General features: G+C 38.1%; 1 protein-coding gene across 1 annotated transcript; it reads right to left on the bottom strand.

The window, feature by feature from the left end:
- Nucleotides 1-662: 662 nt before the first annotated feature.
- LOC149425535 (uncharacterized) lies at nucleotides 663-1,732 on the bottom strand. The gene is made up of 2 exons (XM_089650789.1): nucleotides 1,361-1,732; nucleotides 663-728 (listed from the first exon to the last, which is right to left on the bottom strand). Exons 1-2 carry the CDS (start codon nucleotides 1,730-1,732, stop codon nucleotides 663-665), a joined length of 438 nt encoding a protein of 145 aa, XP_089506915.1.
- Between the last annotated feature and the right edge of the window lie 17,358 nt (nucleotides 1,733-19,090).

Genomic DNA, 19,090 nt, shown 5'->3' with positions numbered 1-19,090 from the left:
AGAATTCAGATGGTAGTCTAAGTGTTCTTCCGTACGTCGCTGTGGGTGCAGTTGTGTGTCGTGGTACTTTTGCTTCCTGGCGAGCGACGCACTGTTTGACGAAGGTTTTGGTTTCCTTTGCCATTTTGGGCCAGACGAATCTCTGACGTATGCTGTTGGAGGTGCCGGAGGCGCTTGGGTGGCATACGTTGTGTACGTTGGCTATTGCTTGTTCTCTCATGTCTCGAGGAACAAAGGGGCTGTTTATCTCTTCTATTCGAGACAGCGTATCTGCTACGGTGTTGTGATGACCGGAGATGTGTTTGACGTCGGTGGATCTGCTACGGTGTTGAGATGACCGGATATATGCTTGACGTTGTTTCTTGCTGAACGCAAACGTAATCGGTTTGCGATCGGTGTAGATCGGTTTTCCATACCAGTGTGGCAGTGTTGAAATGCCAGATGAGGGTCCTTGCAGCGAAACTCCTCTAATCTGCAATCCTGTTGACTGGTCCGTTAGGGTTCCTTTCTTCAAGTTGACGCTTAAGTTGAAGAAGTGTAAGAAATCTGCTCCTAAAATGGCTTTCGAGACGTCTGCGATGATGAACTTCCACTTCATATCGCGGCGGAGGCCAAATTGGAGATTTATGGTTTTTGTACCATATGTTTTTATATGTTTCCCACTAGCACTGTATAATGTGGTGGGGCATGTATCTGTGGTGACCGTATTGGTCGAGTTCCAGCTTGATCTTGGGAGAACAGATACGTCAGCACCAGTGTCAATTAAAAATTTCTGTCGCGTCACGAGTTCGTGAATGAAGAGACGACAAGTTTTTTGAGGAAAATCGCACGTTTCTACTGCGGGTTTTCCACTGTCGTTTCTTGACTTATTATTAATAAAGGTACATGGTTTGGTGCAATTATATGATTTGTTACCGAATTTTGCATGGTAACTGTAGTAGCCGAGTGTCGTGTTATTGGTGTTTAACTGGCTACCGCGTGACCTAGAACGAGGTCGGTGCGCGGAATTTGGGTATGATGTCGATGGATGACGCCATTCGCGGCGGGTGCTGGGATTTCGGTTTTCGAAATTAATGTTTGCCTGTCCATGATCATCTCTCCGAGTTGTTTTAAGTCGACTGACTTCTAGAGCGAGTGCCGAAATTTGTTCTTGTAAATTTTGTAATATAGCACTGATGTTTGGATTCGAGTTCGGGATGCCATTATAATGTTTATTGTCCATAGTTTCACATTCAGATTTTTGATAAACTTCCGAGATTTTATCTGCTGTGGATGCTAGTTGTAACAGATTGTCGTCGGGTAGTGCGGTAAGTATGGCCTGAATGTGTTGCGGGAGTCTTTGTAGCCAAAGTACGCGTACGATTGGGCTCTCCGATAGCCCGGGACCAGCGAGTTCATGGATGAGTCGAAGCAGTCCAGAAGGCTTCCTGTCCTCGAGCTGTAGTCCGGTTAGAAGACGAGTGAGTCGCTTTTCCTCCGAATCTTGTAATCTCTCGATGAGTGCTGATTTGAGATGAGTGTACTTGTCTGCTGCAGGAAGATTGATGACGATGTCGCTTACGGTACTGAGGGTCTCCATATCCAAAGCGGCAACAATAATGTTGTACTTGGTGAGATCATCCTTTAGTCTTGAGTTAGAAAATTGGCTTTCAGCTTGTGCGAACCAAAGTGCAATGTTGTCGCGCCAGCACGCGGGTAGTTTAACCGAGACAGAGTTTATTGTTGTGTCCATTGTGGAATTATTACCGTGGATTTCGTTCGATGTCTGGTTATTCTCGAATGACATATTGTTTTGATAATACGGCAAGCAATAGGCAGTATAAAATAGGCAGATGTATGTGTAAAAATAGCAAGGAAACAAAAGCAATGACGACAGTAAATTTAGGTTTTGAAAAAAAAAAATTAAAAATTCAAAAATGTTAGATTGATGATATCCGAAAATTTCAAAAATCCCTTAATCTAGAGTGCATACAATGTAAATAATGTGAATGTACTGTGACGAGTTCAACTTGTCTGGTCACTTAATACATGTAACAATATTGTACACTTGCAAAAAAAATTTTTTTTTTAAAAGTTATTTTAGAATGTTCGTATTCGGAAATTTTGCTGTAAAATCACTGTATGTAGGATTAATTATGATTCGTTACTTGGTGTTGATTACTGGGCATTGATTTGTGATGGATGTTACGAGGTCCGGGACTGAAGTTCTGCCTGCGTAGTAAATCCGGTAGATCCTTGATCTGCGATGAAATTGATGTTGGTCTGCAGAAATTGTTGCGTTCTGCGGTGAATTTGATGCTTGGTCTGCAGCTGCTGGTGCGGTGTTTCACTGAAATTGAGATTTTTTGGCACTATACTATTCGAATATACGAGTTTTTTGGTTCAGATTAGTGGGTATATTTGATATACTTAAGTATCAGAATTTGTGGGACAATAATGTTTTTTTTTTGAAATGTGCTTTATAATTCGACAATCAGACTCTAATAAAAATACTGGACTTGAAAATGTTGAAAAAGAGATTGTAAGTAATGAGATTGGAAGTTACTTACTCGATTGTCCAGGATTCCAGCTTCAACGTTCGACCTACCGTGTCCACTAAATATTATTATCACCAGAAATGTCGAGGGTCACCAGTGTGGCAGCGTGTACGTCGGGATCACCAGTATGGCAGTGTAAAGTCGGGATCACCAGTATGGCAGGATAAATGTAATTTACGATGGCTGCCGGTATCGTAAATCTGTGTTCAAGGAATTCTGATGATTGAAAGATAAAGGTCTGCGATCTTTGTTGAATTTATTTGCGAGAATGAATTTACAAGTTAAGTGAACGCAGAGACGGTGGTAGTAGAGAGTGGTGGTTTGGTCGAATGTTGAAACTAGAATGGCAGAGAGTTGCGTTCCCGTCCGCGCCTGGCTCTCCCGGGGCTTCAGGCGGCGGAGTAATTATTTAGTGTTATCATATGTGGGACGAGTTAAAGTAGTCCCCATACACTATTGCAATAGTCCGTACGTGAGACGATGAACGAATTTATGATTGACTTTGCTTCATCAGAGGGAAGTCATCTTCCCAGAACTCACAGCTTTTGAAATTTTCTCAAGAGAAAGATTATTGTCCATAGTGAAACCCAAAAAATTTAATTCTTCAGAAGGGATTATATCTGTATCCTGAATACGGATTGGACCGAAGTCAAGGAGAGCTTGCCTTCCGGGGGAAGCTATCCAAATAAATTCTGTCTTTGTCGGATTAAGTTTAAGTTTATTGACAGACATCCAACTTGAGACTGTGTTAATGAAGCTAACCACCTCGTTTTTAAGGGGTTATAATATATACAGTTAGAATTTTCAAAAAAATGATTTTTTTAAATTTCATTTTCGTAATGAACATTTATTTAAGTATACACACAGTGGCGGACTAAGCCCGTCAGAGGTCCGGGGCGGCAAAGATGAATGAGCCCCCCCCCCATGTGATGAACTTGCCCTCGGATAATTTTTTTTCCGTTTATTGTAGGAATTAATGAATTCTGGTTTCTCCAATCAAAACGTGATCATAGGTGACATCTAGTTAAGGTACTAGGAAATGGAGGGGACCGGGGCGTGTCGTTTTTTTTATCTACGCCAAAAGATAAAATGCAACGAATCAGAGGGGTTGATGAAAGTTCGAAGTAGGCAGGCAACACCCACCTTATTGATTTATTATCACGAGAAAGAATTTTTGAGTTGATTTCACGAAATAGTGACGGTACCAGATGTTGGAGTTAAAGCTATTTTAAAACAAGTGCTTGAATTTATGATGCTAGAAAAAAACTAGGAACATGCACTGCGTTTATCAGAGACCTCCGTGATGGTATTTTGAATTCTTAGATTTAGTTCAGTGCAGTCGCAATGAATTTGGCAGGTTGGGGCGGATAGAAAAAACCCTAACAAAGTCAATAAGAAACAATTAAACTCCGCTAAGCAATGTTACTAAGTGACTTATTACGTAGGGAATGCGCCGCGAAATATAGTTACGTAATTTTGCTAAGGATTTGGACGAATTATAATTATGAATAGCGAGGTAAATCACATTTAACAGGACGAGTTTGGAAGTTGCTTAATTAAATTAAAATCTCGCAAGAAGATTTAAAAATAAAACTATGATATCATAATATTTAATACATCCTAGACCGTGTTGGTAATTTGAAAGCCGGGCTAAGATGCTGGTAGGCCGACACGCCACTGGACTGAGGGGGTCAAGTTACATTCCTTGGGATAAAGAAGTTGACAGTTCAACAATTTATTGGTTTTGGAACGATTGAATTTAATGTGAAGGATTCTAGGGCTTATAATATATGTGGTCATTTTAGTGCGATTCTGTCCTTGAATATACAAAATTTTCAGAATTCGGAAACATAAATTAGATAATTGATAAATGGCGAAGGGCGGAGTTGATTTGGGTGAGGAGACGAGGGGGTGGAGGAGATGAGGAGGATCTAGGTTGGAAGACAGTCAGGGTTTGAAAGCGTTGGGGGACGGTCAAATAGAGTCAAGACAGTCAGGGTTTGAAAGCGTTGGGAGACGGTCAAGGAAGTCAGGGCTAGGTAGCGGTGAGAGGAGGTTCAATTTTTTCAATAACAGTGCCGGCAACCCGGGCGTTTATTTATTATTAGTTATGTACATACATGATTTTTCTCCTTACCCTCCTCACTAGACAAAGTCTGTTCTGAGGCTGGTAACTAACAATTTCTAATTACATAAAAACAAATAAGTGGTAAAAAAAAGGAAATATATATATTATAGTAAAAATAATAATAATAAAATAAGAGGAAAATCAGAATTTAAAAACAGAGTAGAAAAAAAGTTCAAGGTTCAAGGTTCGAAGACGGTCAAGCATAATCAGGATAGGTCAGCGTTTTAATATAGTCGAGTTCAGTCAAAGTTGGGAGACGCGTCAACAAAGAATACGTTGTCGGGACACGGTCGCGAAGGTCAAAGTCGAATCAGGACTTAAAATAATTACTTTGAATTTAAAAGAGAACAACGAACGCGGTTAAAATCATTTAGTGTCGAAAGTGTGGTTTTTCTAACAGCATGAGTATCTTACTGCACGTGAGTGTGTTTGTTTCTTATAATTATTTGGAATGCACTGAGATGATGTATTGGTAAGTCATATTATAATCTAATTATTAACCCTTATTTCCTGTGGATTTCTCAGAGAGGTAAATGCGTTCCGACACGAGGAAAACAAAAAAATACAATTGTATTTTGAATTAAGAGTATTTAACTTGAATACTAGAGGTAATTATGTTAAAATCTTCAACAGAAGAATTTGTGACCGAAAGTCCGGACCCTTTTTCAATAAGAGATCATAAATCACATATTGTGTCGAAGCCGACCGGGTCTTGGCCATTTCAAAACTAAAAGGAAAAAAACGACAGGAATTAGTTGGGTTGCGGGTTAGTGTATTTTTCGTAATTTAATAATTCTTAAGTAGTTATATTTAACGTCTAGGTATACGGAATTCATAAAATATAAACCATTGTATTTATGCGATGTCTAGGATAATACGAGCAATCGGTTCAGAACCCGGCGAACGGTTATCAGTCAAAACAATCAGATACCTATAGGCGGAATAATAACGGATAGAACGGTTAATTATATGTTTTAACATCTGTTATTTAACAATATGTTCTCGTATTCTCCTTGAACATTCAATTTATTTGGTATTACTAAACTTATTCAGGGATAACACAGCGGATTGAGGGTAGTCGCCGAGAGAACACATCTGTCTGGCTTCCCTATTCTTTCAATTGAGATTGTCATTCACATAATTTTGGCTTGGGACGAAGTGTACCACTTTTCCGTGGGCTTTCCTATCTTACCAAAGCGACAAAAGCGAAGGCATCGAAATTGGTGATTGGCTTGCCTAATGGGGGCTTTTTAGTGTTAGCAGAATCAGAACCCTGGGTACCGGAAGAGCGTCTATTCCAGTAGGGCGGCGCTGGCCTTTCCCGCGTCCTTGATGCGGTTGAGTTATCCCGTTAAAGCATCGGTTTCTGCCGAAGGTGTTGGAGGACCAGCCTATGATGGTTAGACTGGGTAGACCCCTGTTCCGAGTATTTTCAGCTGGTGAGAGGACGCTTTCACGGAGTTCCAATCAAAGGAAACGAAGGTTGCCAATGGGCTTTCCTACTAGAGTTAGCTTGGTAGACGAAGGAACAAAGCGGATAATGGCTATGCTATCCTTTTCTGACGTATGGGGAGATTTTCTCGTTGGCAGAACGAAGGGATCGTGATGAATATGAAGTTGTTTCGACGATTTTCCAACAGCCTTCTTGTCACATCCAATAAATATTTACCCCCACTATAGGAGGAGAAGTCATCTAGAATTAGGTTGGGAATTGACTCTGACCGAAACCGTTTGAGGTGACGGAGATCGGATGATTTCAGATTCACGACGTGATGATTCCTATATCCCTGATCTTTATGGCCGGAAGTCGAGGATACCATTTTCTACCATTCTTCGATATTTGAAGCGAACGGAAGGTAGCAAACTATAGAGCGAGTGACCGTGACTTGAAAGTGGAGTAAAATCTCCCATCCCGGAAACATTCGTTTTGTCGGATGGATGCCTTCATCCAAATTAAATATTGATATGACTATTGTGAGTGTGGACGAAAGACTGAAGTATGTTCTGTATTGCACATATAATATACATGTGTCATGTGTATTTATGTATCTTTTATTAAATTTATTTTTAAACATGTAAAACACTTTGTGTACGCGGATGATACTGCATTGGTGTTTTCTTGCAGTGATTTGCAATTATGTATTGAACTTTTACAAAAAGATTACATTGAACTTTTAAAATGGTCTCACGACTCTGGCCTAATCATAAATGCAAAAAAACTAAATTGATACACATTAGATCACCCAATGCCAAGGTAAATACTATTATACCCGAAATTAAAACACACAATTCAGATTGCCTACATGTTGGTATCCCTGCGTTGTGTACATGTGAAAATATTGAACTGGTTAAAAAATATGTTTATTTAGGTGTTATTATTGATTGTTTTTTCAAATGGGATTTACAGATAAATAAAGTCTGTGAACGACTGAGATCTATTATTAGTAGATTATATAAATTAAAATTTTATGTTCCAATATGCACACTTCGAATAATTTATTTATCACTAGCTGAATCTATCATAAGGTATGGAATTACAGCTTGGGGATTTTCCTCTAAAACAAATATAAATCATGTTCAAGCAGTTCAAAATTCTCTTGTTAAATTATTAGCTCATAAAAGTTTATATGAACAAAGGCATAATGTTCCACACCTTTATCAAAATCTGAAAATCCTCTCGGTAAGAGCAATTATGTGGTATAAAATAATTTTTCAGCACATAAATAGCCCTATGTACATAAATAGACTGGAACACACTTACAATACTCGATTTACATTAAATGAAGGACTAATCGTACCAAAGCATGTAAACAAATATGGAAAAAGAACGCTAGACTACATGATACCAAATTGTTTAAATATGTTACCTGCAGAAATCAAAAAATGTACAAATATAAAAAGAATTTTTTTGTTGAAAAATTGGCTAGCTGAAAGAAATAGTTTGTACTAGACTCTAATACAAACTATTTCTAACTGCATACGCTTTAATTGTTTTTTGTTTTTATTTTTATTGTATTACACCTCTCATGATATGAATGTATACATTTGATATAATCTGTTTAAGTTAAAAGCACCCAATGACAAACTACTTTAAAGTAGTTTATTGGGACTTTTTGATTTTTGTATATTATTTTGATATTTAATAAAAAAAAAAAAAAAAAAATTACCTCTACTGGAACGAGAAGCTGTGAAGGCTGGAGACAGGAGCTATTTGGAGTAAAGTGACAAGCGAAAACAAGAGGGGTGTTCACGGGACTCCCGAGCTCCTGACATTGCTGATGCAAACCACTTCAGTATATGTTTATGTTTGAGGTTAGTGCAGTGGACTCCTAACTTTCGGCATGCTGGCAGAGCTTTTCTCATCATTGATTTGGGGGAGGTTGACGCGACCTAAACCTCGCGCCACCCACGTACCTCGAATGGTTCCTGACATCAGGCTATCATGCCCACCGAACCGGAGCAGCTCCTTGTACCTAACGGTACAAGATGAATCTTCACCAATCATCAACATTATCAACATCATCATAATCATTTACCACCAAGGACCCACATATCAGAAATCAAAGGAATCCTACCTTCATCACCCTCCGGCAGGAGGCAAAACATGTCATAATTTCACCTGTCGCTGAGCGATATTCAATTAATTTCTGGAGGAGTTGGGGTTGGACCGTGAACTTGGCTGCTCTCGAGCTGGCCACGTTGACGGGTGGGATTTGGACGGAGACCAACCGAAGCAACACATGTTTTGTCTCTAGCCATTCCTAAAAAGACCTACTCGTAGAAATAACTCACAAAATTAACAATCCATAGTCAAATCATTAACCTAGAATCTTGTGCATCTTGAATTGAATTTGTCTATAGGGAATTTCATGTACTTGTATTTAATTGTCCCATTGTATTAGCACATCATCGTCTGTAGCAACCAGAAACGTTTTGGCGAGCAAACAAGGTAGGGAAAAGGTAGTTAAAATTAGGGTAGTCGGTCATTGTCTTATTTTAAAACCATACAGAATGTTACACGCCTCATCTAAAAGAACCAAAGTTACCACAACAACAAAAAAGATCCTTCAATGAATTAATCACTAAAGCTACAACGCGTAGAAACCTAAACGCGAAGGTCGGCCTTTAACTGGCTTTCATTCATATATAAGGATTTAAAAACATTACACCCCCTAGTTTAAAAAATTGATGTAATTTTACAAGATTTTTATTCAGTTCACATTTGTATGTATATGTGTGTTTTTTTTAATTTAGTTAAAATGTTGCAAGCGAAATTTAAATACGGATATGTATGAGGAAACTAAAATTTGAATCGATCCGCAAAAAAAAAAACATCCGATTTGCACCAAGTCTTAAACTGTTTGAAAATCCAGTCACTATGGCCAGGGCCGTATTATTTCAATTCAATTCAATTTCAATTCAATTTGTTTATTCCTTTAAAAACATTACAAAATTACATTTTATTTCGTTTTTAAGTACATTTGTAAAATGGTATTACATAATAGTTAGCGGTGTATAAACTATACCAGCATCAATAGAGCTTGCTTTTTAAAGGCAGCTTCACCGATGCTAAATATGTCGATATCCGAATTAATTCTGTTCAACAGCAAGACTGCTCTCCCCACCGGCATGACCATTGGCAAGTTGGTCCTGCAGGCCGGGAGATAAAACAGTCTATGCTGTCGGTGACGGAGATAACCATCAGGAACATAGAGACTAATACTCTCCATGATAGTCGGATTTTCAAACCATCCACGAATCAGTTTGAAGAAGTGTGATACAATATGCACATCTCTTCTGACCCGTAGATGGTTCATACCGAGCATGCCCAAGAGAAAGTCAGTAGGATAGAGCCACGGGTAGTAGCCATACTCCCTCAGGTAGAGGAATCTCAGAAATTTCTTCTGCACTCTCTCCAACATAAGGGAATACTTCACCTGATGTGGGCACCAAACCACCGACCCACTCTCAAGCCTACTCCTAACCAACGCAATGTATAGCACTTGGAGAACCCGGGTGTCTCTAAAATTCATCGCAGTGCGTAGGACGAAGCCTAGCATTTTCAGTGAAGCACTACACGTCATTTCGATATGAGTATGAAATGTCAGCCTACTATCAAACATGATGCCAAGATCTTTCATAGTGCAGACACGTTTTAAACTTCGGGCATTCATGGTATACCGGTAAAACCAAGTATGACGTGCCCGTGTGAAAGAAAGAATGAAACATTTAGAAACATTGAATTCGATCCGATTCCGTTTACTCCAGTCAACAATTCTATTAATGTCCGATTGGAGTCGAATGCAGTCTTCTAAAGTTTTAATTTCCAAGAATAGTTTTAGGTCATCAGCAAAAAGAAGTGACCTGGAATGCAGAATATTTTCTATAATATCGTTAATAAAAATCAGAAAGAGGAGCGGTCCTAAATTAGAGCCCTGTGGAACGCCTGACAGCACAAGGAATAATTTTGACAAGAATATTCCATGAGATACAAATTGCTTTCTTCCAGTAAAATAGCTTGCAAAGAATATGAGAAACCGTAAAGAAAAACCTATAGTTGACAATTTATTTAATAATATGTCATGGTTTACGGTATCAAATGCCTTCGAGAAATCATTATATGAGCAATCTACTTGGTAGCCCTTATCTAAAGATTTTGAAATATAATCTGTGAGTACCAGTAGGTTAGTATCTGTTGATCGACCTTTTCTAAACCCATGCTGTTCCGATATTAAGAAAGGCTCTACTTGAAACAGCACATGTTTATGAATTATCGATTCGAATAACTTAGCCGGGGCGGAAAGTATTGCCACTGGCCTGAAATTTTCGACAGATGTCTTTGATCCACTTTTGAAAATGGGAAAAATTTTTGAGACTTTCCAGGAATCAGGAAATATACCAGTATCTAAAGATAGGTTGAATATAAAACTTAGTGGCATTTTTAAAAATTCAACACATCCTTTTAAAAAAAATACTGGAAGAAAGTCTGGCCCAAGTGAATGTGTATGTTTCATGTTATTAATTGAAGATTTAACATCTGATTCGTCTATATGACTTATATCAATGTTTTGGGCTCCCTTCACATTCATCTTGGAAGCAGAAATTGGATTTAGTAATGGAGGCTCATTACTGTACACTGATTGGAAATGAGTTGCAAATGCATTGGCTACATCCGCTCCTCTAACTTCCCGATCACCATGCATCATGATGTCTGTTATACCACCATCCTTGCGCAGTGATTTTACGTAGTCCCAAAATGCCTTGGGATCATGCTTGATATCACTCTCTATTGAGTCGACATACGTTCGGAATGCTATATGAACTGATATATGAATTATGCGTAAGGCGGTGTAGGCAACTGCCTAGGGGCCCCGAGACGAGCATTGCCTAGGGGCCCCGAAATGTTTAATCCGGCCATGGCAGGGCCGTATTGTCCATTAGGGCCTAATGATTAGGCAGTGTAGGCCATTGCCTATGGGCCACGCATCGACTAGGGGCCCCTAGGGTAAAGGAGCCCCCATACGTGTATTGCCTAGGGGCCCCGACTATGACACCACATAAGGATTGCTACGTGTAAGTAAAATATTCAGTAATCCGTATACAATTGTAATGTTATATTTCGCATTAGTCAGAAGTACACTGGAATATACATCGCCTATTTGGAATCCACAATATAAACTTTGGAAGATGCTCTGAGGAACTAGCGTCATTGATCCCTTCGGCACCGGTGCGTAGTCGGGATACACGCCAAACGCGCGCCCAACATTTGTACACGGTTGACATTTGTCACATGAGAACGGGTCGCTTCTACGATTCGTTCTTAAGTTCAACAGCTCGGCTGTGGAACGAACTGCCGGCCTCTGTGTTTCCTCCCTCCTACAACATGGGACTCTTCAAGACCCATGTTCACTCCTTCCTCTCCACAAAAAGACCCTCAACACAACATCCCCAAAGATGACATAGGCCCTGAGGGAAATTATTTTCTTCAGGAGGCCTGTGTGGAGTAAATATAAAAAAAAACATAGATAGTATAGAACGTATTCAAAACAAATTTATAAAATATATTACCTACAGATTCAACAATAATTTTGAGTGTACATTTGAAACTTTGCAGCGAAGACGAGCAGTAGCTGACTCAATATTTATACACAGAATTTTAAACAACGACATTGACTGTACTGAACTTCTGTCCCTTATTAACTTTAACATACCTTTGAGACGTACACAACATACAGTGCTATTCTACACGCTAAATTATAAAACAAATGCAGCATCTAATTCGCCAATTAACCGAGCTCTTAATACTCTAAATCAGGGGTGTCCAAACTAGATGGGACCCAGGGCCAATAAAAAAGACTAAATACATTGGTGGGCCGCAAAATATTTATAAAAATAAAATACTGGTAATAATACGTAATATCGTTATTTTATTATCTACTTTTTCATTAATTTGTCTTTTACAATTCTGTCAACATCAACCTCAATACTAGTGGAAGCTAGGCGCAGTGCATGTTTAAGTGAAGTATCTGTCAATGAAGACCTGTATTTCGATTTAATAAACTTCATTGTTGAATATGCACTTTCACAAAGGTAGGTACTGCCCATCATCGAGCCCATTTTTTGCCCGAAATTCGTCAGTTTCGGGAAACGTTCAGCGAGGAGCTTAAAAAAATCGATTCCTGTTTCTGTTCTGCCCTTGTAAAAGGGGTCTGATTGCAGATCACACAGTTCCAATTGATAATCAATCTTCACACTCGCAACTGCGATCGTTAATGGATGAGTAAAGAGAGCTATATCACTCTCAATTTTTTTTAAATCTGCAAAACGCCGCTCAAATTCGACGATTATTTCGTCCATGTATTTGAGGTGGTCCAAAAAATTACATTCTTCAAAATTTTTTATCTCTAAATAATGTTCTTTACAACTTGAAAAAAAAAGAAAAATCATTTTGTTGTAGAGACGTTATGAACAATTTCAGTTTACTTCTGAATCCATTCACATTTCCGTACATGTTGGCTATATTGAGGTTTTTACCTTGCAATTTTAAATTTAATTCATTCAAGTGTTGCGTCATATCAGTTAAAAACGCAAGATCAGCCAGAAACTGAGGATCTCGCATTTTATCTTGTAGTTCAGAAGTGTCAGATGATATCTCATTTTTTAGAAATAAAGGTATTTCTTTTCTTAAGGCGAAAAAGCGTTGCAAGCACTGGCCAGCACTTAGCCATCTGATTTCCGAATGCAATAGTAAATCTCCATAGTTTGCATCGATTTCACTTAAAAAGTCTCTAAATTTTCTATGTGTCAATGCCCTGTTTCCACCTCTAATCAAATTGGTTATCCTTATAACAACTTTCATAGCATTCATTTGACGCAAAGATTTTCCACACAAGGCTTCCTGATGTATAATACAATGCAACAACGGGCAATCAATGCCATTTTGTGTTAGAAGTCCCGCGAATCCTGTCACTGTCCCGGTCATAGCTTTTGCCCCATCGGTCACAATACAAGAACACTTACGAAATCCTCCATATTCTACTATAGTTTTGTTAACCGCTTCAAATATATCACTGCCTTTAGTTGTTCCATGAAATGGTATTAAATCCAGCATTTCTTCCGTGATTGTAAAATCTTTGGAAATGCAACGTATAAAGACTATTAATTGACTGACATCGGTCTGGTCGGTACTTTCATCCAAACATATTGAATAGTATTCGCAATCTACAAAGTAATCACATTTTTTTTTTGTAATATAATTACCCATGTCCTCTATTCGTCGCGCCACCGTTTGATGAGATAATGCAACAGATTCAAACTTTTCCGCTAATTTCGGCTGCATAAAGCGTTTAGCCATTTCAACTGCGCATTTTTTTATTAAAACTCCATCACTAAATGGTTTTTTTGCTCTGGCTAATAAAACTTCATATGAGGCAGCCAAGCTTTGTTCATTCTCGGTACTTACTTTTGAAAACATACTTGTTTGCTGTATTAGTTTTTTTTTGTACTCAGCCACCATAACTTTTCTTGCTTCACCGACATGTTTTTTATACTTTTCTTCATGTAAAGAAGTATAGTGTCGCTTAACATTATATTCTTTACTTACAGATAAAACTTGCATACAAATCAAACACTGAATTTTATTGTTATTGTTGGAGATAAAGTAGTCTAACTCCCATTTCGCATTGAATGTACGATTTTCTTCACTTAACTTCCTCTTCTTTGTAGACATGATGAAAAGTTCAATATACTCAAACACAAAGCGAACAACGTAATACCAAACTTTAAAATAATGTAAAAGTCTTTAATAACCTGCGAGTAACCTTGCGCAATCAAAACTTTCATGGCGTTGAATGACAAGTGACAAACAAATGCCCAATGAACGATGCGCGGTAGGTACCTATTTTGAGTTCGGGGAATTCCCCGAATTCTCGAGTCAATAGTGATGTGAGCGACGTGATCGAACATACCCAAAACGTTTGAATTTCGTCGCGAGATAAATAGTTTGCTCATTAATGTATTTAAAACTTCGAACAAAGAAGATAATGAACTAAAATCTGAATAATAATTGCTTTCATACAAAATGTGACAAGAAATAAATAAAGTAACTAAGTTAAATCAATTATTAATTAAAATAAATATAGTTTAAAAAAACTAAAACAACACGCTTTTAAATAATATCGAACTAAAAACTTCAAAATAATTTTTAAAATAAGCTTAAAGCAATAATGAATGAAAAATGATAGTATTATTGTTAAAAAGCGTGGGCGCTTTGTGCCATATTTTTCGTATATCGTGCGCCCGACGCTTTTTCATAATAATACTATCATTTTTCATTCATTATTGCTTTAAGCTTATTTTAAAAATTATTTTGAAGTTTTTAGTTCGATATTATTTAAAAGCGTGTTTTTTAGTTTTTTTAAACTATATTCATTTTTCACTTTTTAGTTTCGTATGCTACAAAAGCGTGTTTTTTTAGTTTCTTTAAACTATATTTATTTAATGGTAGTTTCTTTATTACCGACTATGGTTCTAACAGGTAACTTTAATTCCGGAGAGGGAGCCTGAGAAACGGCTACCACTAGGGCCGAGGAAGGCAGCAGGAGAGTTACATACAAGCAAGCAAACAAGCAAGCAAGCAAGCAAACAAACATACAAGTGAAGTTAATATAAAAGCGTGTTAATAAAGTATTATTATATGCAGTGGGTACACCTACAGACCTCTTTGTAGTCGGTGTAACCGAACCGGACTTTTTTTTGAAGTCGGTTAAAAAAAGGTTCAATGGGCCGCAATAATCTAAACCGCGGGCCGCATGCGGCCCGCGGGCCGTGGTTTGGACAGCCCTGCTCTAAATAATATTTGTCTTAACTCTAACATTGACATTTTTTCGGATTCACTGCCCAAATTGAAATGTGGCATCATGTCAATAATTTAAACTATTCAATCACACACACACACCTATAAACTACACAAGTCACCTGGTAATTAAGGAATAATTTTCCCTTGAATAAAACAGTCGATAAGCGGATTGATTTTTGACAAACAGACCAGCGGAGTTCAAGTACCCCACTAATTGTTTGGAAAAGATTTTCTTAGCTGTTAAACCCTACCTGGGGTACTGGAGTACCCCCCCTGGTGTTTAAAATATCAACAATTTTAACAATATTGCACTGTTGCGAAAATCGCTATAGCTAATCTACTCTCGATAATTGGCGCGTAAGTACGTCAGGAAGCCGTAACCGCCCGGCAAGTGTAGTCGCGTCCACAGGTGTTCCGGGGTACCCCAGTACCCCGTGGTAGGAATAGTGTTAGTTCTTCCTTCCAGTTATACTTGAATTACTGAAGTTGTTTTTCGACATCTCTCTGGTAAGTTTACACATTATTTATGATTTACTTTACTTTGTGATAATGGTTAGAGTACAGTGTTGATAGGGAGGGCCTGCGCCCAATAACGAGACATTCATGGACTAATAATGTGTTGTGAATGTGTATGCAGTGTAATGAGGTGTCTGTATTGTTTTCAGATATGGTATCCCAGACTCGAAGTCTTGGGGGGGGGGGGTTAAATTGTAGTTGCTTTGTTGGTATCTGATAACGAAGAGCTAAACCTAGGAGAAGATTCAGAAGATGAGCTTGACGGTGTTATCGAGGATTTCCGGGACCATTCTGAAGTCGCACCTCGTAAAGACGGTGATCAAGATAGTGTGGAAGGAGATGAAGAGTATTTAGTGCCTGACAATGACGGGGATGGTATAAATGAAGAAGGTAGGCGCTTGGTTCGTGTGCTAGAATCTCCGTAAGGAAGTTCTGTATGGAAAATGTCATAATAATCGACATAAGTGGACTGATGTTAAGCTTTCTCGCTCAAGAATGCCTCGCCGCAATATTTTGTTGCACCCACCTGGTAACGTCTCAACAGAAACCTGACATGTGACAATTGGTTAACGTCTATACCCACAGCCAAGAAGTTACTGGAAAAACGTAAAACATTAGTTGGAACTGTAAAGAAGAATAAACGAGAAATTCCTCCTGTTTTCTTGGACACTAAAAATCGAGAGAGATGCACCTCAATGTTTGCCTACGACGGACCTCTCACACTTTTATCGTATTGTCCTCTGAAGTCAGCTAAGAAGAAACTTGTAATCATGCTGTCCACCATGCATGACAGCCCTGACAAGGATAGTGAAGTGTACCTTCCAGAAATAATACATTTCTTTAATAAAACCAAATGCGGGGTGGATGTATTCGACCACCTTTGCAAGAAGTACTCGACGTCCAGGAAGACCAAAAGGTGGCCCATGTGTCTCTTCTACGGGTTGCTAAATGCCGCTAGTGTCAACTCTTGGGTCTGATTCAAGCTGTCAACTAACATTGATCAAGAGAAAATAACCAAGCGGCGTGAATTTCTTAAGAGTTTGTCAATGGCACTCATAAAGCCTCATATGAGAGCAAAATTACAATAGCCAAGTTTACCCCGGGATATCAGAGAAACTATACGAGCAGTCTTGAATATTCATATTGAAGATTATAGGCCGGTCCCTGATGATCTCAAACCTGGTCGCTGCTGCTTTTGTCCGCGCACAAAGGACAGAAAATCTCGATCTGTCTGTAACACTTGTCGCCGCCATATTTGTGTTGACCATCAATACAAAATCTGTCCTTCATGTAACGACGAAATTGTCTATTAGTTTTTATTAATAAATTTTTGTCTTTTCTTATTACTTTGCCATAATAAAAATAATATTTAAAAAAATATCAAAGACTTTTACTTTATTCATTTTTTTTGCGCGGGGTACTTCAGTACCCCGTGGTAGGAATAATTACATTCCCAGAGTGGTAGGGTTTAAGAGTTAGGCAGTTTCGATGGAATGTTAGGTTGGATATTGGCCTGTAATTATCTGTATTTATTTATTTATTTTATTTTACGGCCAGAGGGCTTTTACATGTATCCATAAAGGCAGTACAATTTAAGATGAGAAAGAAATATACATAAATGAATTAAAAATAAATGCAATAAAAATTTAAATTTAAAGTACAGTGAAAAATAAAAACCAAAATTTAAAGTATCTAAGATCCAAGAATCACAACATTATTGTTACGGTATTGGTTTCGCATAGTATGAAACTGCTGTACCGGGGAATTAGCTACATAGTTGCAGGAGTTAGGAACTGTCTGATTTGTATTTTAATATTTTATATATGTAAGTTAATTTTAATGATGAAAAAACATTTTTTTTTAAACTAAATAATACTACAGATTATAATGGTTTATAATACTTCTATGAATCATACATGTATTGTCAGTATCAAGATTTTGTTTTTTTAGTATCGGAGTAATAATTGATTTTTTAAGTGTTCCCAGTTCAAGTGAATTTACTAGAGACTTCTGGATAATTGCGGTAATTACAGGTGCTATATCCGGAATACATTGTTTTGAGAGTCAGGTAGGTATGCTTGAGAGCGCATTGCTTGTTTGGGCAAGACTTCACAGCACGTATGACATCTTCTTCGGTTACTGCTGCAAAAATAGTGAAGTTACGGACTTGGTGCTACACAAGGCAATCCTACCCCACTGAAGTAGAGGTGGGTGAGTTCTGCATTTTTCCGGAGGCATCCGAGGACTGCTTCCTTTTAAAAGAACTCGAGTTCTTGGAGTGGGTCCCGGGTCCGAGTTCTTGGGTGCGGACTGGGTACTGGGCGACTACCGGGACGCACGGGTCCGGCCAAGGACTCGGCACTCGGACTCGGATAGAACCCGCGAAAGAACTCGGACCCGTAGCAGGACAAGGACCCGCACAAGAACTCGGACCCACACGAGAACACGGAGTCAATCCCGTCACCCATCGCACCCGAGTCGCGAGTTGTGCAGTTTACATTTTGGCGAAGTTCAACGAAATCCATTCGTGTCTTGTCGTGTTCCAGCTGATTGGGCTACGGCTAATGCGAGGCCGTAACGGATGTAGTATTAGGTTCCAAGTTCCAGATGATAATTTTAGCACACGCGTAAGCAGTAATAAATCAAATGTAGTAACATAAATTTCGGTTGTCGTTGAGAATTTGTCGTTTTCATAATCTCTGTCCATCGATATAGATAAAGGTACTTGGTCGAAGCCTCTATCAAATGAAACTCAGTAAAGGCGAGATGTTTTAAAAACAAAGTCAGGAAGTAGTTAGGTACAGCATTGAACTATTAAAATTTTAACAATTAACAACATGTTTTAATATCTATTTATTCCAGTTCATTTTTTTTTACTTTTACAATACATACACACTTTGTTCAATATATTATTGTAGGATTTGTGTATATTATATACTTGATTTGTATATTTTTCCTTTTGGTTTCACAAATATATACATATATATGTCTCAGGATCATTAAAAATAAACATTTGCCAGAAATTTGCCTTTCGAATGAACACTATTACGACATAGCTAAAAAAATTTAACAAAAGATAGCCATTTTAAATAAACAATTATTGAATAAAATAATCTTGGTACCTAATTTATCGCTTGTCTGAATCTTTCCAATACCAGTTGACAATCAGTTCCAATTTTTAAAATCAAAGCAAATCCATATTCTAGAGTTCATTGAACCAGAGTTACGGATACACAGACAGACACCACTGAAATTTGTATTTTTAATAACACAAAAAATAAAAATAGTGAACGATAATTAAAATAAAACTTTGAAATAATGTCAGTCGATATTATTATTTAACTAATTAGCTCATCGGTTTAGAAAAGCAACTCATAACCCCAAATAACTCCAATAAGTACTAGATATTAAACAATAAACAAAACATCCACTTACTGTAAAGCAGGTAAACAGAAGATGTCTTCACCACCAGAACTTACCACTCACTGCAGGACTCGCGAGGCCGGTGGTGGAGGGAGGCATTCGGGTTCGAGACCCCGAGTCCGAGTTTTC

Source organism: Hesperophylax consimilis, chromosome 3, assembly GCF_061612785.1.
Source record: "Hesperophylax consimilis isolate HC1 chromosome 3, BYU_Hcon_1.0, whole genome shotgun sequence".
NCBI classification, from domain to species: domain Eukaryota; kingdom Metazoa; phylum Arthropoda; class Insecta; order Trichoptera; family Limnephilidae; genus Hesperophylax; species Hesperophylax consimilis.
Note: the sequence above shows the minus strand (reverse complement) of the source record. Positions and strands in the feature narration are given on the sequence as shown.